Raw genomic sequence first — 25,229 nt, forward strand, 5'->3', positions numbered from 1 at the left:
ATCTGCTTACTATGCTCGCGCAGAACCTGTGTCTAATGATAATGGCAGCAAACGACATTTGGTGTAATGGGTATGGAGTAGAGCATTATGGGTAGAGGCAGGAGGTTGACAGCTGGATCCGAAGTCTAATATATGTGGCCAAGTTGGATATGAACCCATTAGTGAGGAAAAATGAAAAGGATGACATCAGATCAATCAGCCTTTCAACAGTCAGACTAGCAGGGTGTCATCTGAAGACTATTTTACAAACTTCCTTTTTAAACAACATTTCTGATGCAAATACTGTGTAAATGTTTTATTATTAAAAAAAACACAATGCAAGTTTCTCTCCCCACCAAGTACATGCCTTCACAATGCAGTTCACATACAGCTTAGGCACTGGCACTAGCACACCAAAAAAGAAGTTAGAAAGGCAATATATAATGCAATAATTTACAGGTACTATAAAAAGTACCGTCAAGTTCCATGTTCCTCTACCACTTTTTCTATCCTTCCAGACACGGCTTACAGTATACAGTAGTGACAGCAGGAACAACTCTGAACTGACTTACTCCACTGCAAGCAGTCTAGAATCAAAATATGGTACGGTTCTCATTAACGATCAAGAGTCCCAGTAGTACAAAAAGTGAAAGAATCTAAAGATCTGAAATAGTCTCAAGCTTTCTTTCATGGAAAAAGCGATGTGGTTGACGCTTTGTCTCATCCTTTTTTCTTGCAAAGAAGGACAGTACTGATGGAGTATTTTCCTTTGCTGCACTTTTCCCATCATCCTCATCATCATCCCTGGGATAAAGAAAAAATGAAATTAAACAGATTCTGGCTTCATTGGCAGTGGTACCATAACATGCATAATATATACAGTCAAATAAAATGTTATATGGCAGGTGGACTGGTCCCAGTGAGCTGTTCCATTATGACCACAGCACACCAGCATTCATTCATAATAAGAAAGAAACCAAACACTCTGTAACAGAGTAAAATGTTGAAAATCAAAATGTACACAGCTTACAGATGGAAATGAAAACATTAAAGATGAGTTTTGTGGATTTGGGGAAGAGTTATACACATCAACTTCTCTGGGCATCAGCTGTGGTGCACGGTATTCTCTAGATAGGAGAGCATGAATCACAGACTGCATGCTATGTTAGGGCTATCCACTCGATGAGGTAATAATTGCTTCTAGCTGATTTAGTCAAGTTGACCAATGTTGCCAAAAATGGGCATGGGTGCTTGCCAGTGATAAGTAGGTTTGGGACCTGGCCTAATCTGACCTATGCCAGGGACCACTGCTAACAGTAGGAGGGGCATATGTGCCCCTATTAGCCAGGGTCCATCAGCTGTGGTGCACGGTATTCTCTAGATAGGAGAGCATGAATCACAGACTGCATGCTATGTTAGGGCTATCTACTCGATGAGGTAATAATTGCTTCTAGCTGATTTAGTCAAGTTGACCAATGTTGCCAAAAATGGGCATGGGTGCTTGCCAGTGATAAGTAGGTTTGGGACCTGGCCTAATCTGACCTATGCCAGGGACCACTGCTAACAGTAGGAGGGGCATATGTGCCCCTATTAGCCAGGGTCCGCACACCATAAAGCCCAGCAACCCTGGATCAGTAAGCTAAGGGCTGACCAATGTTCCGTAAACCAGTTTAGGTTATCTGAGATAGCTCTGTTAAGTTAAAGTTGGATGTAAAACTAATCAACCTGTCAAACCAGGACTAAGGATTGCTACACTCAATATAGGTTTACTGACAGGATGCAGCTTAGAAGTGGAGGACATGATGATAAACAGGAGAGTGAACATCCTATGTATCCAGGAGACAAGATGGAAGGGTAGTGAAGCAATGTCACTTGACTTGGGATCCAAAGTCTACCACTCAGGTGGAAGACAGGTTAGAAAAGGTATGGGAATTGTAATGAGGAAGGTGTTTCAGAAGAGAGTGTGGGATGTCAAAGCTAGTGACAGACTCATGTCAATCAGACTCCAGTGTAAGGATAGGGAACTATTCATAACTGATGCAGAAATTAGTGACACAAGCACCATGATGTCATATAAAAAGACTTAATTATAATGCGCTAGTAGAGAATACTTTCACCTCTCAAGGCTTCAGGCAGAAATACTGCATACAGGTTTAAACATGGTTTAAATAGTTAATTAACATCATGCGACTTCCCATTAATTATAATTAAAGGTGTATATACATATAAACTCAGTACTAATATAAAAATATATAAAAAAAATCACAATTTATTACTATAATAGTCATTTAATCCAGGGTATTGATAAGCTTTAAAACGTAAAATCCATCTACTTCTATTAATTCAGTGTAGTTAGATACATCACCCCCTCTAATAGATTTTCTAATATTTTGTAGAATTAAAAAATTAAATGCATATGTATCATCTGTATTTTTATATGTCTATATAATGCATTAGTTCTACCTTCCGCTTGATCTCTGAAAGATGTTCACATATTCTTTTAACTTCCTATTACTCTTGTCTATATAGAACACAGTACACTGACAACATCTGGCCATATAAATAATATCTGTGGTATTACATGTGCCATAACTTCTTATATAGACTATTTTAGATGTTATTGGGTGAATGAAACTAATATCTGTATAAATATATTTACAAAAATGGCAGTTATAACATTTTAAAGTGCCTCTTTTGTTTATTACATTATGCTTTATGTTGATACTGTTCCTTATAACAAAGTTGGTGTTTCAAGTTCGTTTGGTTCTTATATCCAAAACTCAGATTTTCAAGAGACACATCCTTAAAAGCTGGTACATGTTTTGTCATACTCCAGTGTTTCTTAATAATATTCTGTATCTTACTTGTATTCACATCATATGGCAAAATGCATCTAAGAGCACTAGCATTATTTGTAGCTCTAGACAAAAATCTATTCTTGTGTTGTTGAGCATGAGCGCTTGAAAAGATAGGATATATGTAATTACTGTTAAGGTCTTGCTTTGTCATTAGTTAACTTAGTTACCATACTTTCAGCATACCCTCTATCCAAAAAGTCTACATTGATAACCTGTAACTGTGTATCCATTAGTTCTTTATCAGTATTGAGTCAAATAATACGTTTAGTTTGGTTTTTAACTAGATTTGTGAATATATGTGAAGGGTGCATACTATCTCTATGAAGATAGGTATTTTTCTTTAGTTTTCTTAAATAAAGTAGTGCCAATTGTGCCACCTAACTGCTTAAATATTTTTATATCAAGAAATTCCATACTTAGATAGTTATTATATTTAAACCTTAGGAAAGAACTTGTATGCAAATAGCTAATAAATTCTTCAAAGAGTAAAATGGATGCATTCCAAATAAGAAAAAGATAATCTACAAATATTTTATAAAATAAAATACTGTTCACGAATATATTATTTACACTAATACATATTTGATTTCCCAGTTATTAACAACCAAATTCGCATAGGTGTTAGCCATGGGCATACCCATACTCATTGTTTATACACCACATCTTGAAATAAAAAGACATTATTATTCAGTATTAAATCTATTAAAGATTACGTTGGTTTGGACATGTGCTGAGAAGGAATGCAGAGTATATTGGGAAAAAGATGCTAAGGATGAAGCTGCCAGGTAACAGGAAAAGAGGAAGGCCTAAGACAAGGTTTATGGATGTGGTGAGAGAGGACATGCAGGTGGTTGGTGTGACAGAGCAAGATGCAGAGGACAGGAAGAAATGGAAACAGTTGATCCGCTGTGGCGACTCCTAACGGGAGCAGATGAAAGATGAAGAAGAAGAATTAAATCTATTAAAGCACAAATAGTTTCTATTTCAGTAGAATTAAATATGGACAAAGATGTAACATAATCCCTTAAATAGTCAATTCCAATATCATATAGAATAGATGTAAAAAGACTATCAACATCTAAAGTAACAAAAGAACAAGTACAAATATCACGTTCATTAGACCATGTTAGAATTTCCAGGATGGTTAGTGAGTTGTCCAACTTTATGTATGAGATGAGACAACTTAGAGACATGTTAATTCAGAGAGACTATCCCATTAGTCTTATTGACACTATTTTAGATGAGGTTCTGAACAAAAGAATGTTGGGGCAGCTTTTTCCACTATTAGGTACTGGGGGAGAAATGGATAGATCTACCCTAGGGAATTCTTATATCGATTCTCAAATAGGAAGGAAAACTACCCCTTTTACTGATGCAATGTTGCTTACGTTTAACAATGCATTTTTCGACATCAAACAAATTATATACAACAACTGGATAGTGTTGACATTAGATGACAAATGCAAGTCTTTGTTAGATGAAAAACCGAAAGTGATTTACAAAAAAAGGACAGAAGTATTAAGAAAGTACAGTTTTGTACCTACCATAAATGTAGATGTCCGAACTGGATAGCATCTGCAGTCATAACAACTGGGTTGTCCTGTCGTCAGGCAGCCCTTCAGTCGGCCGGATTCCAAAGTCCGGGTCCGGCTTCGGCTGATGTCGCACTCCACCCGACGTCATCTCTGTTGGTCTTGGGGTATAAAGGCACCAGCCGACGCCATTTTCTTCAGTGTTTCTTGCCCCAGATGCCAGAAGCCCTCTTGCAGGCTAAAATTTGGATGGATGCCAATGTTTCCAAATAGATAGAGGTAAACACAACAATAAGCATGTATGTACATATATACAAACAAATACACCATAAAGGGCTGGCCCCCAACAGCTAGCTATTAGGAGGGTAAACACCCTAGGAGTACCACAGAGGGGAAGGAGGGAGGGTAATCCTGACTGCAGATGCTATCCAGTTCGGACATCTACATTTATGGTAGGTACAAAACTGTACTATGTCCTTCATGGATGCATCTGCAGTCATAACAACTGGGTAGAATACCATAGCCAACTAGGGAGGAGGATAAAAGTAGATTATGGTGTGTTTAGGATCCCTTGCAGTACAGCAGTGGCAAACCCTGCTCGGGATCTGGAATATAGAGGCAAATTATAATGCTTGGCAAATGTATGCACGGAGGTCCAAGTAGCCGCCTCAATAATGTCTTTGGTTGCCACTCCTCGTAAGAAGGCTGTGGTAGTGGCTGTTGCCCTTGTAGAATGAGGTCTTATGTTCTGTGGAATTGGTTTTCCATGGAAGGAGTAACAGAATCGTATGCAATTTCCTATCCATTTGGAGATTGTCTGTTTGGAAATAGCATTTCCTTCCCTTCCTGTTGCATAGGCTACAAAAAGTTGGTCAGTCTTTCTGCTATTTTTTGTTCTGTCCAAGTAGTAGCGTAGCTGTCTATGTACATCCAAGGTATGCAGTATTCTTTCCCCTCTGTTTTGTGGGTTGGGAAAGAAGGTAGGTAGGTGGATTGCCTGGTTTAAAGACACTCTGGATACCACCTTGGGCATAAATGTAGGATTAGTCCTCATGGACACTCTATCTTGGTGGAAGATTAGGAAGGGTTGCACTGCCATTAAGGCCTGTAGTTCTGAAACCCTCCTTGCTGAAGTAATTGCCAGTAGGAAAGCAGTTTTCCATGACAGGTGTTGTAGGTCTGCTGTTGCTGCTGGTTCAAAGGGTGATAGTGTCAATTTTTCTAGCACAAAATTTAAATCCCAAGCTGGTAATGGCGGTTTCCTTGGAGGTTTTACATTCTTGATTCCTCTGAGGAACTGCCTGAGCAAAGGGTGCGAAAAACAGGTGGATCAAAGCTGTATTCTGCTGAAATAGCTGATGCATGTATCTTGATGGAGGAGTAGGACAGGCCTGAATGAAGAAGTTCGGCCAGATACTCCAGAATGTTAGGCATATCTATGTTTGACACATCTTTTCCTCTTTCCGTACTCCAAATGACAAACCTTTTCCATTTTCCAGCATAGTTCCTTCTTGTTGAAGGTCTGCGTGCTTCAAGAATAATGTCTTTTACTCTTTGGGAAAGTTCTGGATTATCTGCTGCTATGTGATGTTCCATGCAGTCAGTTGCAACGTTTTTAGGTTTGGATGTATGATGCTGTAGTTGTTCTGAGTTAACATCAAAGGCATCAGGGGTATTGGCCACATATTGTTCCGAGACATGCTCCTCAGTAGTGGGTACCAGTGTTGTCTTGGCCAGTTCGGAGCTATCAGGATTATCCTTGGACGTTCTTCCTTGATTTTTAGTAGTACCTTGTGTATCAAAGGAAGAGGTGGGAATGCATATGCTGATAGGCCTTTCCAGTTGAAGGAGAGCGAATCCACCTTCCATGCTAGTGGGTGGAAGGTCCTTGTGCAGAATTTTTTGAGCTGGTGATTGAGAGGTGATGCGAATAGGTCTATCTGTGGCATTCCCCATTTCTTTGAGATGGTGTTGAAGATGTCCGGGTGCAGCTTCCATTCGTGGGCATCCGAAGTGGTTCTGCTTAATATGTCTGCTAGAGTATTGTCTTTCCCCGGTACAAATATTGCCTGTAACTGGATGTTGTAGCTGAGTGCCAGGGTCCACAGCTCCAAGGTCATTCTGCATAGGGGGTATGAATGAGTGCCTCCCTGTTTGTTGATGTACCACATGACTGTGGTGTTGTCTGTCCTTATCATCAACTGGCCCTCTGAGAAATGGTTTGAACTTTTGGATTGCCAGTTTTACTGCCAGCATTTCTTTTAGGTTGATGTGCAGGTGAAGTTGATCCTGTGTCCACAATCCTTGCACGCATTTGTCCAGCATGTGGGCCCCCCATCCTAGGTCTGAAGCGTCTGTTGTGATGGTCTGGCTTGCTTGACATCTGCGAAAGGGTAGGCCTGGGTTTGACTGGCATGCCTGAGCCCACCATAGGAACTCCTGTTTTAAGCATGGACTTAGTGGGATTTCTGTTTCTAGACTGTGTCTGTGTTGGGACCATAAATTCTTTAGGTACCACTGTAGTTTTCTCATATGTAGTCTGGCAAATGGAACCAAGATTATGCATGATGCCATGAAGCCCAAGGCCTGCAGTACTTTTCTTGCTGTTAACTTGTTCAGTTTTGTTAGTGCCAAGAAGTAAAGAGGAAGTTCTTTTTGTTTTTCTGTAGTCAGGAATGCCATTTGTTTTACTGTGTCCAATTCCGCGCCCAAGAATGTCCTTGTTTGGGATGGTTATCAGCCTTGACTTTTGTAAATTGACTGTGTATCCCAGTGCTTGTAGCAAGTAAACGACCCTTTGTAAATCTATTGTCAGCTTGCTTTTGTTGTCCCCTTGTAGCAGGCAGTCGTCCAGGTATGGGTAAATTTGAATTCCCTGTAGTCTGCAATGGGCGATTACTGATGCCAGGCATTTCGTGAATACTCTGGGCGCAGTAGATAAGCCAAAGGGCAATGCTGAGAATTGATAGTGCTCTGATCCTGCAAGAAATCTGAGGTATCTTCTGCAGATTGGTCGAATGGGGACGTGCAGGTATGCCTCCTTGAGATCTAGAGTTACCAACCAAGACTCCTTGCCCAGCATGGGAAGAAGTTGCTGTAGGGTCAGCATTTTGAATTTTGGGACAATGATGTATGTATTTAAGGTGGACAGGTCGAGAATTGGTCTCCAACTTTTTTCCTTTCTTGGAACTAGGAATAGTCTGGAATAGAACCCTGTTCCTTGCTCTGCTGTTGGCACTCTTTCCACAGCTCTCATGTTTGCTAACTCCATTATCTGGCGTAGAGCCTCTGTTTTTTGATTTGGAGGTAGATTTGGCATTCCTCTTTTGACTGGTAAAGTGTGGAAGTGAAACCGATAACCTTGATCTATGGTTTGTAGAATCCACTTGTCTTTTGTTATGTAGTGCCAGTTGTTTGAAAATAAGGTTAACTTTCCGCCTAGAGGAGCTGCTATTTGTTCCCTGGTAGGCGGATTTAGGGTTAAGTCACTGTGGTTGTGCTGATGTAGTGGCAGTGGCTGTGTCTGTGGCTCTGTTGTTACCTTGCCACTGTCGTCCTCTGTAGGCACCTCCTCTGGATTGGTTTCTGCCTCTGGAACGTCTATTCCTGCCCCTTTGAAATTTTGTGGAGTCAGAAAAGGACCAATTTTTGGCAGGCCAGTTCCTGCTAAGCCTTGGGGGTTGAACCTGCAAGAAATCTTTAACAGTTTGAACAGATTTTGCTTTTTCTTCCATTTTCTTCATAACCTGCTGGGCAGGTGTACCAAACAAACTTGTCTTGTCCATAGGAGCATCTAGCAGCTTAGCTTTAACATGATCCGGTAAAACTTGTTCCTTTAGCCATGCATGCCTTCTTATCACTGTGCCTGTCATGGCTGATCTAAATGAAGCCTCCAGTGCATCATAGCCACATTTTAAGGAATGGTTGCTAACCTGTTGTATGTTATTTACCATCTGTAATACATATTTCTTATCAAGAGATTCATCAGTGGTTAGTTTTTTGGTTAACTGATCAAGCATAAACTCTTGGTATTGTATCATGTGAAACTGACAGTTTAAAGCTCTAGCTGAGAGAGTAGCTGAAGTGTAGACCTTTTTACCCCATCTGTCTAATGACCTTGCTTCCCTTTCAGAAGGAGTAGGGTTTTTAGCTATGGTCGCGGCTACTGCCTTGGGACCCTGGGATATAGTTTCTGGGTCTGCAAGTGGGGCCTTGTAAAGGTGGTGATGAGTATCTGGCACCCTGTAAAATCTGTCTGGTTTGGCAGGGGCTGGGGGTAAAGAATCTGGAGCGGAGCAAACATCATTGAAAGCATCATCCACCACAGAGAGAAAAGGAGGTATAGCTAAGGGCCTGTGCTGTGGGAGGTGCAGAAAGGTCCTAAGTCTTTTTCTGGAGTCTGAATAATCCTGTTGCTGCCATTGGAACTGTTCTCGCATGGCATGCAAGGTTTCCCCAAAGGAGAATTCTTCTGGTGGGGAAGCAGCAGGAATGGATTCTTCAGCATCAGAATCTTCAAAATTGGAGAAGGGAGCCTCAGGCTGGTCAGTTATGTCTGATTCATCAGCAGATTGGTCAGAGGACACTGGCTCAGGGGGCTCTGCCCTAGGTCTCTTCTCTGGGGCTGAGAGGCCCTGTCTGGGTGAGATTGAGATCCTCTAATTAAAGAAATTAAATCTTCTGCCAATGTAAGCATTTGAGAACTAGAAGAGGGCCTGGATGTGGGGGGTTTAACAGGCATTGTTTTAGTAGTCTTGGCTGCTTTAGCCCTGGCGAAGGCCTTAATGGACATGGCTGCTGGAGGCCTAGCAGCACCACGTGCTGGGGTAGAGACATCCAAAGGGATGGTGTCTGATAAGTCAACCACCGTAGTGGGTAAAATTTCTGAGGTCGATTCAAGAGTTGTAGCAGGGGCCTCAGTTGTAGGAATAGGTTCAGCTGTACTTAGATCAGTTTTCTCGGTTTCGCGAAACCGAGACACTCATGATTTGCTTAACCATGGTTTCAGCCGAAACCGCGGACCGCGAGTGTCGGTCTTTATCTTTGCGTTTTTGGTAGATTGGGTAGTCGGAGGATCCGGCGGCATAATGTACGCAAAATCAGAACCGAAAAACTGTTATGCAAACTCAGACCGGCGCCTAAGCGTTCGTCGGTTGAAAGAAGCACAGGCCGAACAGGCTGCTACGTCATGGGCTGGGCCTAAACAAGGCAGACAGTAAGAGTGGAAATCTTTATGAGGTATTTGTTTCCCACAGGTTAAACAATTGTTAACTTTTTCTGACATCGGCTGAGGCAAGAAAGAGTCCCCAACGGGGTACTTAGCTTTAGAAGTCTTCGAAGTAGTATTCGGGAGAAGTAATCTCTGGATCCGACCGACCGGCACTTGCGAACAGCTTCTGCTTCGGGCGCCACGCGGCAAGAAAGACTGAAGAAAATGGCGTCGGCTGATGCCTTTATACCCGAAGACCAACAGAGATGACGTCGGGTGGAGTGCGACATCAGCCGAAGCCGGACCCGGACTTTGGAATCCGGCCGACTGAAGGGCTGCCTGACGACAGGACAACCCAGTTGTTATGACTGCAGATGCATCCATGAAGGACATCATTTTGGAATCCAACAATACCAGAAGAGAAGCTGGACAAATGAAAAAATGTGGACATTGTTCACAATGTCCTCTTATTGAAGAAACTAAGAAAATACACATAAAAGGTTATGGGTATGTGCACCTAAATAAAAAATTTAATTGTCAGAGCAAAGGATTGGTGTACATAGCGACTTGCCAGCTATGTGAAAAATTTTATATAGGAAAAACTATTAACAAATTACATAAACATATATATCAGCATGTATACAACATTAGAAAAGGCAATTCAAAGAATGCACTGGCTAAACATATTTTAGAGCACCCACAACACCATTTTAAATTTTCGGCTCTTGAACAAGTTCAAAGTGACGACACAAGGGGTGGACCAACTGAATTAGTCTTGGAATACAGAGAATTGCTCTGGCAATTGAGGTGCAATGCAACTGACAATTATGGGTTGAATGAAACACTGTCTATCTCTAGTTATTTAATTAAATCGGAATTGTATTTTTCTTGACAATTATAAGGTTTGGTTATTAACCAATATGGTGTAATTTGTCAAGAATTTCTTCACCACTATGTTCCATTTTAACTATCTGAAACAGGGGATTCAGCAGAGTTATAAAAATATAAAACAAAATGGTAAAATTAGAGGAATGTTTTAGGTAGGAGGGTGTCCTGTACAGCTTAGTTTTCTAGTAATTAAATTATTAGACATGCATTTAGGGAGTGTCTTTACAATATGTGTTCATAGTATGATTTTATTTTGATGAACATTTGATTGATGGACCTTGCTTGTTGTATTGACTAGACAGTTTATGGTTAGTAAGGAGGGAATCACACGTTTAGTTATGTTCATTTCAAATACACTGTGAACATTTTTTTAACCAATGTATAGACTGTTTTGACATCATGTGATTGCTATTTTTTGCATTTAACTGGCCAAATATATGTGCGACTTTGTTAATGTATTCTGAAGAAGTCTAGGGGCGAACGCCTGAAGAAAGCTCTCAAATTCATTAAAGAACTTGCTCAGTGGTATTTCAAGGTTCTCTTTTTTACTAGTTTGGATTTGTATGAGTTGGAGTTTATGGAGTCGAGAGCCATGGGTGATGCTGCAGAGCTGGTTCCCTTATATCAGCTTAACGCTTCAACTGGGAATCTATCAGCATTGACTGAAGCGCTGACTATCCAGATGACTGCCTTTGGAAAGAACCTAAGTGCTTTACAAAATCAGCCTGGCCGGGTAGGAACCTATTCGCAAGTGACACATCTTCTTTAAATGATTCTATTCCACCGGGACAAGGCAGTCCCAATCGCATGCTATCCAATTTGAATGAACCCATGATGACATCAACGGCCACGAGGTGTGGCGACAATGGAGTGAGCGTTCGATCCTTAACTGAATGGATCAACAAGGTGAGAGAATGGGACATTACCAGAAGTAATAACAGACCTGAAAGAGGTACCGTAGACCAACAACTAAAAGACTTTGAAAAAGAAGTCCTGAAGTTTCGTAAACTTCAGGTCGAGAATTCCTATCTAAAAGAGTGCCTATGACGGCAACAGGTACCAAAAGGACTTAGGACATGGAAGTATCCCACAGGTACTGTTTCAGGCTCTGAACTATGTACAGAATTGACTGCCATGTTCAATAGACATGGATGTGAATTATTGGAAGTTTTGATACGGGACAATGATAAAAAATGCAGAGTTTAAAATCTATTATTGACTGTATAAATGAAGGCTTATGTAATGATTTACTATTTCATACAAAAATTAACGATTACAATGCAGTACTGGAGAATGTGGACAAAATTATTATGTCTATAAAAAATAAAAAAATGTAAAAGCTTGACAGGGACAAGGGGGAATATGAACAGGGGAGAGCGTATCCCCTGGTTAACCCCAGGAGGCATGTAGATGAGTATGTTAGTAACGACGAGGAGACCACTAGGATAGATAATAACATTAACAGTGAAATGAATGAACACATGGTCCCTTTAGATGTAGGACCAAGAAGGTCAGAACGCCTTCAAAATCGAAATCGCCAACATTACAGTCAGGGGGAGATGGGCAATGTCAACTATCAGGACTATCACACGAACAGGAGCAGGAATTACAGGGGGAGGGGATATGCGAACAGATGGTAGATCAACCAGAGGAAAGGGTAGATGAGACTTACAACATTATATTGAATAAAAACGAGGATTTTAAAATTTTCAACTATACTGACATGAATATTTCTGGTGAATGGGCCGATTTACTACAAAAGGGGCTTAACTTTGTGCTTAAGAGGAGACCTAGAATAGAGCATTCTTTACTTGACCTTAAAAGTTTATACCAGAAAACTTAATATAAGAATGCAATCTGAGAACACTATTCAACCTAGTAACACTTGTATATGTAAAAAAAACTAGTGTTTACAACCCACCTTTATATCCTACACTTCAAGTATTTGAAAATCTGTGTATGGAACAAAGGAAAATACACAAGAAAAAAACTGATGATGACGGAAGTAATCTATCAGACACAGAAATAGAACTGTTAAATGTGATTGCAAACAACAAATCTATAAGGGTTATGAAACCCGACAAGGGTGGTGGGTTGATTATTATGGACCAAAACAGACATGTTGAAAAAATGTTTGCACTTTTGTACTCTGATTCATACGAAGAAGTTTCAAGGAATCAATTAAATATATTGCATAGAAATATAGATATTATTTTACAAGACCTACTGTTTAATGACCAGATTTCCATTGATGAACATACGTATTGCAAAAAAATCCATGGATACCTACCATTTTCAGTATCCCCAAGCTTCATAAAATGTATAAACGATCCCCCTTTTAGACACATTGTGGATGCAAAGGCATCCAAGACGTTTAATTTGGCCAAATATATTGATAATAACTTGAAATACACTTTGGAGCAACATGCACATGTTTTAAAAGATTCATGGGATTGTCTCAAAAAAATTCAGAATGATATTTATCAGGAAAATTTGATTTTAGTAATCATGGACATCAGAGATTTATTTACTGCCATTCCCCATGAAGAGGGACTTGAAATGTTCTAGCCAGCAACTAGAATAACTATTGCCCACTCCCACCTAATCTCTTCCCTTCTCTATGCCTCACCCATATTTACTAACCTGTCAAAAAATAATCTTATGAAATTAGAAAACTCCTACAATAGCATAGCCAGGTTTGCTATACGTAACCCTTTCAGAACCCACCACTGTATTAATCTAAAGCAACTAGGCTGGCTTGAATTTCAGCAGCAGCTGAAAATTAATCAACTAGCCATCGCCTATAAAATACTGTATCAACCTGCCAAAACACCTATTCTATCTACTCTTATTTACCCTTACCATAACCTGAAGTCTCTAAGATCCGCACAAAAACTTCTTGTAAATATTTACAAAGCAAACAACAAGGCTGGAGATTCCCTCTTCTCTAATACTGTCGGAAAAAAATGGAACCTACTTCCCTCTGAACTATCTACAATTCCCTCCATACCTCTTTTTAAAAAGAAACTTAAGCTCTTCCTCAAAACACAGTGGTTGTGCCCCTGTACTAATCTTGACTGACTATCTAGCTCTTGATACATGACTCAATCCTTACCTTCAGAACCCTGCATTTACTTCGTCTCAACATCTAATGATCTATATCTCCATCATAGTATTAATTACTACTATATATATATATATATATATATATATATATATATATATATATAGCACATGTTTTACTACTAGATGTATTACATCATAACTGCTACTTCTTCTTACTTTCCTTTATCTACACTTACTGTACATTATGCTATTATTCTTTCTGAATGTCTGCTTGTAACAGTACTTGTACTAATCAAGTCTAATATACTGCAGTTTTATACTTTATTAATATGTGACAAGTTATAATTTTTTTTTATCTTTTTTTTCTCTTTTACTGTAAATGTATTTGCATTTTAAACATGTATTTCTTTGATGTGACTGTTTGGAGCTTATCTCCCCGGGCCTCTACTGAAAATGGACATATATCCAGCTAGACTAGCCCCATCAACAAATGTAAAATAAAATAAAAATAAATAAAATAAAATAAATGATTATTTGTGTACTTTTTCTATCCAGGGGCATTCTAGAACATTAATGTATAGAACACTGATGGAACTTGTTTTGCATAACAATTTTTTGTTATTTGAAAACCAGTTATTTAGGTAAAAACGGGGGTTGCAAAGGGGGCAGCATGCACCCCCTTATTTGCCAATATTGTTCTCATACAATGGGAAATCAATTATGTTTTCAAACATGATTTATTCAAAAAATGTAAATTTTATGACAGGTTTTTAGACGACCTACTGGTGTTATGGGAGGGTACACCAGAACAGCTGGTTGAATTTTACAACTATTTGAACACAAGTACTGATTTCCTTACGTTTACCATGGAAAGCAACCTTATGTCCATCAATTTTTTAGACATTACTATCAGTAAAGATGTGATTAACAAGAAGTTTTCTTCAACTCTCTATAGAAAGCCTACATATTCTAACACCCTGTTAAATTTTGACAGCCATCATCCAATATATCAAAAGAAATCATTAATCAAGGGACAGGGTGTTAGAATTTCTAGGATGGTCAGTGAGTTGTCCAACTTTATGTATAAGATGAGAACTTAGAGACATGTTAATTCGGAGAGACTATCCCATTAGTCTTATTGACACTATTTTAGATGAGGTTCTGAACAAAAGAATGTTGGGGCAGTTTTTTTCCACTATTAGGTACTGGGGGAGAAATGGATAGATCTACCCTAGGAATTCTTATAACGATTCTCAAATAGGAAGGAAAACTACCCCTTTTACTGATGCAATGTTGCTTACATTTAACAGTGCATTTTTTTACATCAAACTAATTATATACAACAACTGGATAGTGTTAACATTAGATGACAAATGCAAGTCTTTGTTAGATGAAAAACCAAAAGTGATTTACAAAAAGGACAGAAGTATTAAGAACATTTTGGAATCCAAGAATACAAGAAGAGAAGCTGGACAAATGAAAAAATGTGAACAATGTCCACTTATTGAAGAAACTAAGAAAAAACACATAAAAGGTTATGGGTATGTGCACCTAAATAAAAACTTTAATTGTCAGAGCAAAGGATTGGTGTACATAGAGACTTGCCAGCTATGTGAAAATTTTTATATAGGAAAAACTATTAACAAATTACATAAACATATATATCAGCATGTATACGACATTAGAAAAGGCAATTCAAAGAATGCACTGGCTAAACATATTTTAGAGCACCCACAACACCATTTTAAATTTTCGGCTCTTGAACAAATTCAAAGTGACGACACAAGGGGTGGGCCAATTGAATTAGTCTTGGAATACACAGAATTGCTCTCGCAATTGAGGTGCATTGCAACTGACAATAATTATGGGTTGAATGAAACACTGTATCTCTAGTTATTTAAAACTTAAATCGGAATTTTATTTTTTTGATAATTATAAGGTTTGGTTATTAACCAATATGGTGTTGTCAAGAATTTCTTCACCACTATGTGGCATTTTAACTATCTGAAACAGGGGATTCAGTAGGGTTATAAAAATATAAAACAAAATGGTAAAATTAGAGGAATGTTTTAGGTAGGAGGTTGTCCCGTACAGCTTAGTTTTCTAGTAATTAAATTATTGGACATGCACTTAGGGAGTGTCTTTACAATATGTGTTCATAACATTGCTACCTCACAGCAAGAAGTTCTCCCGTTCGATTCTCGGCTTGGGAGTGCCTTCTGTGTGGAGTCTGCATGTCCTCCCCACAGTTGGGTAGCATTTGAAAGACATGCATGCGTAAATGGGCATGCCTTCGTTGAAGGTTGGGTGTCGAGCTGGCACCTCGGTGTTTCGTAAAAAAAAAAAAAAATCTACTGCCAATCATTAGCGGACCAGAGTTCTGCTGTGGCAACCCCTTACCGGGAAAATGCTGAAAGACAAACAAACAAACTTTACAATATGTGTTCATAGTATGATTTTATTGTGATGAACATTTGATTGATGGACCTTGCTTGTTATACTGACTAGACAGTTTATGGTTAGTAAGGAGGGAATCACACGTTTAGTTATGTTCATTTCAAATACACTGCAAAAATTTTTTTAACCAATGTATAGACTGTTTTGACATCATGTGATTGCTATTTTTTTGTATTTCACTGGCCAGGTATATGTGCGACTTTGTTAATGTATTCTGAAGAAGTATAGGGGTGAACGCCTGACGAAAGCGCTCAAATTCATTAAAGAACTTGCTCAGTGGTATTCCAAGGTTCTCTTTTTTACTAGTTTGGATTTGTATGAGTTGATGTTCATTAGACCACATATATAACTGCTCTAAAAAATCAGGTGCATCTTTTACAATAGTAGTTGAATGACTTAAAGCTTTCTTTTGTTGTAATTCTACATATTTACCCAGCCTGATGCTGAAACGATGGGTCGCATTGGGGGTGGGTGGGGGGGGGGGGCATTTGTGTATTTTTGGAGTGCCATAAATAAAAGGAATTTTAGGATGCATAACATGAAAATATTGCAATACTTCTAAAGAACTTTGATTATTCAGATGCATATCATATACATTTGTTTTTACATTTTGAATAATACTATTTACTTTATTTGTATAATCTTCAGTATTTAACAATGCACCCATCCATCATAATCTACACTGGCTTTCTTTCCTTCCCCCTCCTTTCTGGGAACTTCCTTGTTTCTGCCTCTCCTAACTCTCACATTCCCCCTTGTACTTACTAAGCTAATTATAACAAATGTATTATTTTGTTTCCTATTCACTATCTTCCTAATATATAATGGCTTCTCAGTTTTTGTATTAAAATGTTTCCTTTTCTAGTCTATATCATCTGTAATGTTCATCACCAGTATGTACTACCTGAAATGTTATGCTCTAAACTGTATAATTTGTAAATATTGTAATCTGATCTAAAACCTATTGTAACCTTGTTTCTGGAGCTTCATCTCCAGGAGTATCATCTGCAATGTTTGTCACCAGTATGTACTGCCTCAAATGTTATGCTCTAAACTGTATAATTTGTAAATATTGTATCTGATCTAAAACCTATTGTAACATTGTTTCTGGAGCTTTTCTTCCCAGGACTCCATTGAAAACGGGTTAGTCTTGGCCCAATGGACTATCCTGGTAAACCAACTGCAAATAAAATAAATAAATAAATCATACTTATTATATAATCAGATAAATTCAAAATAACAATTCCCCCTCTCTTGTCCGCTGGTTTAATAACTATATTGCCATTACCTATGAGCGATTTAACAGCTTCATGTTGTTCTTTATCTGGATAAAAACTTTTCTTGTCAGAAAACAACAGGTCATAAATTTCATTTACAACAACTTCTTCAAAAGCAGCAATTAGTGGGTTATTAACTGGAACAAAAGTACTTTTTCTACTTACAATAAATTTATCCGAGTCATGTTGATTCAGTCCATAGATGATTTCAAATTTAAGTTATGTACAAATAGCTTGACGCTCATAATCACATCTGAAATGTCTGCTAGCTGCCATGGAATACAAGTCAAGCCTCTATTTAAAAGTTGCTCTTCTTGTTTTGTTAAAGCATAGTCTGAAAGATTATACACAATACCATTTAGTACCTCTTTTGGCTTCGAGTAGTCATTCTGTATCCTGCATTTCTGGTACGACTTCGGCCCCTGCTACTGTGATAATTTTGTTTCTCCTTTGGTAAAGGGTATGGCTTGTTGAGATGAAAAGGTCCATCTAAAGGGTCTAATGCTGTCACCAAATTCAAATCCACAATTGTGTTTGTTGAATGATAGGGGTTAGTTCTTTCTGCATTAAATGTAACTTTTGGGTCTACCATCTTCTCAACCGTTGGACGCTCTACTGCAAGTGGCGTCTCTGTTGATTCAGTTCACAGTCACGCCCACCTGCATTGGGCGCTGTTGTTGATTGGATGAGCTACCTAGCTCATTATCTCTTAAATCTGACTGGTTCAGAGTCCCTTCCTCATCCAGAGGCTCTTTTTGAGATTCTGAAGACGTAGTTCTACCAATGTTAAAAACATTGCCCAGTTTAAAGTCATTAATATCTCTTCGAATTTTACGTTTTTTGCGCTCAGTTAAAGTCTTTTCGTATGCTGTTACACGATCAAGCATATCTTTTAAGAGCGCAGAGTGACTGTTTTGCTCAGTTAAGCTTATTAATTCAGCAAATTCACTAAGCAATTCTTGTTTAAGTTGTTCTATAGGACTAAAGAATTCATTCATAAGAGCCATATATTCAGTGGAGGGTTTTAAATTTATCTGTTGTCAATGTTGTAGTAATACAGGATACTTATCACGATAGTTAGGCATATTGAATATGCGCAACCCTCTTGGGACACTTTTCTGCTTGATGTAAATGTCAAATGAAAGCCGTTGCCACTGCAGGCGTTTAAAAACTGCATTTTAGACTGAAAGTCATGTAAAGGTTTATCATAACTTACTGATGGTGGCATATTCTCCAGGCTTTGTCCCATAAATTCTTTATTCAGAGGGTTATAAGCCACTTCAAGCAAACTGTTCAAACTAACGGTTTGAAGCTGCATAACATTAGTAGCAGGTATTTGAGACATCGTGTTCATGAGTTGGAACCCCAAATAAACAGCAAAAATACAACAAGAAGGCTCTTACCATGCAGATAAAGCAAGTGTCACTACAAACAGTCCAAATGATGCAAAAATTAGTGTCACTATTCATAATTCCCAGCCTATGCCCCACAGTAAGGTTGTGATAGTGAGGAAAAGAATGTATTCAGGCAGCAGTTGCTGGACATACTAGATGAAGCAAGACATCATCAGTTGTTGATAATGGGAGACATGAATGCGCATATGGGGACAGAAAGAAAAGGATATGAGGATTGCTCTGGGTCCACGAGTACAGCAACAGGAATAAAGAGGCCAGTCTAGACCTATGCCTTCAAATGGCTTAATGGTGGCCAAAACACGGTTCAGAGAGAGAGAAGGAAAGTCACAACATCACATCCAAGAGTGGCCAACATTCAACTCAGGTAGACTTCCTCCGAGAAAGGAAAGGCACTGGGGTAGATCTGCAATTGCAGTCATCCCCACTGAAATAGTCAGTCCACATCATAGACCACTGGTTGCAACAATCAGCTGCAAGCAGGGGTCTGAGAAGACTCTAAGGTGTACAGAGACTAGGCTGAAGACCTGGAGGTTTACTGAAGAGAAAGCACAAGAGTTCAAGGAAATACGCAGGGCTCTATCACTTGAAGAAGGGGAGGAAATGGGTGGATATGAAGAATGGCAGCACCTCAAAACAACATGTCTGAGGACTATAGAAAATACTAAACCTTCTATTTAAGGGGTAACATAAAACATTTCAGAGCTTTACTGGAAAGGCTCACCCAGACTCTGCCACAGCTTGCTGTGAAGGAAAGGTTAGTTTGCTTTTTATTTCTTGTATTACTTTATTGCCTTTTTCTATTTTGTATACTGTGATTTGTTTTCTTTACACTGTGTTTTACTTGTGTATTAATTTTAACTGCATATTAAAACTTGAAAAAAGACCACAGGTCTGTCTCTTGTGAGTCAATCAGAATTTGTTCCCACCCTGTTACTGCTGTGTTCTTAAACATCACTGTCATTTTAGTTGCCTGCACCTTATGATAATTTGACCATTTATCTCATTTCCTCTCTGCTTTTACTGGCTGGCGTGAGTAAACACAAAATTATCATTACGTGAAATCACTCCCCTTCAACTATTTAAATTCATTGACCATCCTACTCTACTTCATAGTACCAGAATATAAAAGTGCCCACCCCCTTTCAATCTATTTTGCTCTTTTAAAAATAGTGGCTCTCCACTAAAACGTAACTTTTTAGACCGGTACAAAAGTACAGTTTTGTACACTTAACATAAATGTAGATGTTCGAGTGTATTCACTGTTGCAGTAATCACCTGTGGGTTATCCCTGCTGTGGTAGCCCTCGGCCGGCCCGAATTACAGAGAATGTTTTACTGCGTAGGCTGCTGTCGCTTGCTGCCTGACGTCAGGTCGTCAGTCCTATAAATGAGAGCAGCCAACGCCATTATATCAGTTTTTCTTGCCTTAATCCATCACAGGCCCAAGTAAAGCAGGTCAAGTGGTCCTGGTGGCTAAAAGCCACCTTTTGAAACTTATGTCTCCCAAAAAAAAGAAGATATAAGGGGGAAGGAGGGTGGGAAACCATGACTGCAACAGTGAATACACTCCAACATCTACATTTATGGTAACTGCACACAACTGTACTATGCTCTCCGTGTTTCACTGTTGCAGTCATCAGCTGTGGGAGGATTCTAAGCTGAGGAGAGGGGTGGTAGGCTTAGTAAGAGACCTAGGAATGGGTCAGCATGCCCTGCAGAAAGTACAGTTGTGTACACTTACCACAAATGTAGATGTTCGACTGTATTCACTGTTGCAGTCATCACATTTGGGTTATCCCTGCCAGGGTAGCCCTCAGCCTGCCTGAATACCAGAGACGTAATATTTCTGCATTGGTTGCTGTTGCTTCAGGACTGACGTGAGGTTGTCAGTCATATAAAGTAAGGCAGCCAACGCCATTACATCGATTGTTCTTGCCCTACCTGTCAGGAGCCCCCAAATGGCAGCCAGGATATGGTGAAAGAACCCCACCAGTAGAAAGTAAATACCAAAAAGTTCCTTGTAAGGACAGAGAGAGAGAGAGAGAGAGACAGAGAAGAAAAGGGGGATGGAGGGAGAGAAACCAGGACTGCAACAGTGAATACACTCAAACATCTACATTTATGGTAAGTGTACTCAACTGTACTATGTTCTTCGTGTTTCACTGTTGCAGTCATCACATTTGGGTTGATTCCCAAAGCTGAGGAATACAGTGGAGACAGTCTAGAAGACTAGGGGCTGGCTAGGATGCCCTGCAAGACTGCAGTGGCAAAGCCTGCCCTGGATTTGGAGAAGACAGGCAGGTGGTAATGCTTGGTGAAGGTGTGAACAGATGTCCATGTGGCAGCCTCCAGCATGTCTCTGGTGGGGACTCCTCTGAGGAAAGCTGCAGAGGTGGAGGATGTACTGGCAGAGTGAGCCCTGACCCCCTTAGGGGGTGGTTTCCCATGTTGCTTGTAACAGAAAAGGATGCACTGTACTATCCATTTGGAAATGGTTTGTTTGGATATGGCTTTGCCTCTGTCCCTGCAGCAAAGCTGACTAGCAATTGATCAGTCTTTCTGAATGATTTAGTCCTGTCTAGATATAATCTGAGCTGTCTGTGTACATCTAGAGAGTGCAGGATCCTTCCCCCCTTGTTTTGTGAGTTAGGGAAAAAGGTGGGCAAATTAATGGATTGGCTGAGAGCCACACTGGACACCACTTTGTGCTTGAAGGATGGATTAGTCCTGAGGGACACACTGTCAGCATGGAAGATGATGAAGGGCTCTACAGCCATGAGTGCTTGTAGCTCAGATACTCTTCTGGCTGAAGTGATGGCCAGAAGCAAGGCTGTTTTCCAGGAGAGAAACTTCAACTCTGCTGAAGATGCTGGTTCAAAGGAGGGCAGGGTGGGTGAGCTTTTCCAGCACAAAGTTTAGGTCCCAAGCTGGGCTAGGTGCTCTTCTGGGTGGCCTCAAGTTGCTAGCCCCTCTTGGGAACAGTTTGATGAGAGGGTGTGAGAAAAGTGGGTGTTCAGTGTTGAAATGAGCAGAGAAGGCAGAGACATGAATGTTAACAGAGGAAAAGGAGAGACCACTGTGTAGCAGGTCAGCTAGGTAATCCAGGATGAGAGGTAGGGAGGGTTGTGACGTATCGGCTCCCTTAGCCTGGCTATTTGTCAGCATAAGACTTTCTAGTACTAGGGCATCTAGAACCTGTTTACTGAGATTGGCAGCTGGATCAGTGGTCAGGGATTAAGCCAGGCTGTCAAATTGAGGGTCTGCAATTGGGGATGCATGAATTCTCCTTCCCTCTGGGTCAAGAGGGTTGGGGTCTGAGGGAGATGCCATGGTAGCAGTGGGGACAGGCTGCGCAGCAGTGGGTACCAGTGCTGGCGAGGCCAGTCTGGAGCAATCAGAATTGTCTTCGGTTTTTCCTCCCTTATTTGGAGGAGCACCCTGGTAATGAAAGATAGTGGGGGAAATGCATAGACCGAGAGGGTGACCCATGGGAAGGATAGGGTATCCACTTTCCAGGCCCTGCATTGAGGCTCCCTGATGCAGAACTTGCTGAGCTGATGGTTGGAGTGGGAAGCAAAGAGGATGACCTTCACGGTGCCCCAATTCTGAGTTATTAGGGTGACGATTCTTTGGTCTAGCTGCCACTCATGTGGGTCCAGAAGATTTCTGCTTAAGTTGTCTGCCCGAGAGTTTAGCCTGGCAGGAATTGTTCCTACAGGTGTAGTTGCATGGCTGAGGCTGTGTGCCAAAGGGTCATGGCAGGCCTGCATAGAGGGTAGGAATGAGTCCCTCCCTGCTTGCTGATATATCACATCACAGTGGTGTTGTCTGTTTTGATCAAGAGAGCCCCTGGAGAGAGAAGGGGCCTGAAAGCTGTCAATGCATGCTGGACAGCTAACATCTCTTTTTGGTTGATCTGCAGATGTATTTGCTGAGGGCTACATTGGCCCTGTATGCACCTGCCGTCCATGTGTGCACCCCAGGCATAGTCTGATGAATCTGTGGTGAGGGTCTGGGCGGCAGGGGGTGGTGAGAAAGGAAGTCCCTTCTTGTGGTAGCATGCTGCTGCCCACCAAAGAAAATCTTTCCTTAGGCAAGGTATCATTGGTATAAGAGTTTCCAGGTCTTGAGAGTGTTGATACCAAAGGCTTTTTGGGTACCACTGAGGTTTCCTCATATGCAGGCTGGCATATGGAATAAGTAGAATGCAAGATACCACGAACCCCAGAGCTTGCAGGATTTTCCTTGTGGATAACTGGGGTTTGGGTGGCTAGTTGAGAGAAGTAGGCTGTCAGGTAAGTTTGCTTTTCTGGTGTAAGGAATGCCATCTGGGATGCTGTGCCCAGGCTTGTTCCCAGGAATATAATCCTTTGGGTGGGTACCAGTTTGGATTTCTTTTCATTGATAGTGTACCCTAGAGAGGTCAGTAGGGACTTTACAAAGGCCAGGTGCTTGAGCAGCTTTTCCTGACTGTCTGCCTGAATTAGGCAGTGTATAAGCCAAAGGGAAGCACAGAGAATTGAAAGTCCAGAGATCCTGCCCTGAAACATAGGTATTTCCTGCATGATTCCCTGATTGGGATGTGGAGGTAGGCCTCTTTTAGGTCTAGGGTGGCTAGCCAAGCATTCTTGGAGAGCATAGGTAGTAGTTGCTGGAGGGTGAGCATTTTGAATTTTGGTATCACCAGGTAGGTGTTTAGAATGGATAGATAGAGGATGGGGCACCAGGTGCCCTCTTTTCTGGGTACCAGGAAGAGCCTGGAATAGAAACCTTGGCCTATGTGTTCTGCAGGAACATGCTCTATTGCCCCCATAGAGAGCAGGGAAAGGACTTGCTTTTTGGCTTCTGCCCACTGGTTTGGAGGAAGATCTGGGAACCCTTTTGGGGCTGGGAGTGTGTGGAAAGAAAATTTGTATCCCTGGGACACTATGTTGAGAACCCAGCTGTAGCTGGTAATGGTGGCCCAGGTGCTTGCGTGGAAGGAGAGTTTTCCTCCTAGGTGCAAGTGCAGGTGGGCAGAGGGAGGGGGTGGAAGTGGAGAGTCATTGTGAGTTCTTACCATGAGGGAGTGGCTTTGCACTCCCTGGTTTTGAAGTGGAGGAACTCCAGTGCTTTGATCTCTGCATTCACTGTGGCTGTTGTCGGGGGGGGGGGGGGGTCTGCTTCCCTGGAGTCTGAGCTGAACTGACCTGGAGAGAGCAGGAAAGGACAAGTGCTTGGAGAGGCAATGCCTACTGAACCTGGGTGGCTGGACCTGTAGGAAATCCTTAACTGTCTGCATAAATTTAGCTTTTTCTTCTATCTTTTTTAAGACCTCCTCTGCCTTGGTGCCAAATAATCTGTCTTTGTGCAAGGGTGCATCCAATAATTTAGATTTGACATGGTCTGGCAAGGGCTGTTCTTTAAGCCAAGCATGCCTTCTAAGGACAGAACTGGTGACTGCTGCTCTGCAATAAACTTCTAGGATGTCAAAACCACAGTGTAAGGTGTGCTTAGTTACTTGACTTGCAGAATGCATCAACTCTTGTAACTCTATTTTCTGCACAAGCAGGAAAGGATGATATTTTTTGTTTGAGAAGCTCCATGGTATGTTGCTGAAATTTTATCATATAGAACTGACAATTTAGTGCTCTGATAGCAAGAGTAGCAGCAGAGGGGTATACTTTTTTACCCCATATGTCTAGTGCTTGGGAATCTCTATCTGAGGGGGTGGGATTCTTAGCATAAGTTGCTTTGATTCCTTTAGGCCCTTGAGAAATAACCTCGGGGTCAGCAGTTGGATTTTTGAAAAGAAATTTGTGCGAGTCAGGGACTCTATAATACCAGTCAGGTTTCCTGGGAGCAGGAGGGAGGGTGTCAGGAGTCAAACTAGATTCCATGAAAACATCATCCACAACATCCAGGACAGGAGGAATGGCCAGGGGCCTGTGCTGTGGAAGATCTAAGAATTCTCTGAGTCTCTTTTTAGACTGAGGGTAGTCCTGGCATTCCCATTGGAAATGCTCCCTTAAAGTATGAAGGGTTTCCCCAAAGGAAAATCCTCGGGTGGAGAGGCTAAAGGAATGGATTCCTCTGTATCAGAATCCTCATAAGCAGAGAGGGGTAGCATGACTTCATATTCAGATGCATCAGATTCATCAGACTCCTGTTCAGATAAAACTACTGGGGACAGATCTCTTTTTCTTTTGGAAGGGGTAGCCTGGCTTTCCCTGATCAACATTATACAGTCTTCCGTCATTTTAAGCATTTGAGACGGAGGCAAGGAAGCAGGTGCCCGAGACTGGGTCGGTTTCTTGGGCGTGGTTCGTACCCTGGGCCTTAGAAGCTCGGTAGTTTTCCAAAGAATGGTAGACGCAAAAGAAGTCGTTGGTTTGTGTCAAGAATCGGTAGTGCGAAGTACTTCCTCAGAAACCTGTGCTTGCTCAGCGGCTCCGGACCCATACAAGGTAGAGACAACCACAGGATCCTTAGTCGAAGAGTTTTGTGGCATACCGGACTCCGAAATGGTCTCAGTAGTGGCCTGCAAATCCACAGAAGCGGGCATCAGGG

General features: G+C 40.8%; 1 protein-coding gene across 2 annotated transcripts in view; it reads right to left on the reverse strand.

Moving 5' to 3' along the window:
* Nucleotides 1-280: 280 nt before the first annotated feature.
* The window catches only part of RNASEH2A (ribonuclease H2 subunit A), an 859,137-nt gene continuing 834,188 nt past the window's right edge, over nt 281-25,229 (reverse strand). For both annotated transcript variants that reach the window (XM_044084751.1, XM_044084750.1), the window contains exon 8: nt 281-783. In XM_044084751.1, the coding sequence (XP_043940686.1) occupies nt 636-783 (148 nt within the window). In that variant the 3' untranslated portion in view covers nt 281-635. The remainder of the gene's footprint in view (nt 784-25,229) is intronic.

Source organism: Protopterus annectens, chromosome 9.part0 (genome assembly GCF_019279795.1).
Source record: "Protopterus annectens isolate FY-2018-M chromosome 9.part0, PAN1.0, whole genome shotgun sequence".
NCBI classification, from domain to species: Eukaryota; Metazoa; Chordata; order Ceratodontiformes; family Protopteridae; genus Protopterus; species Protopterus annectens.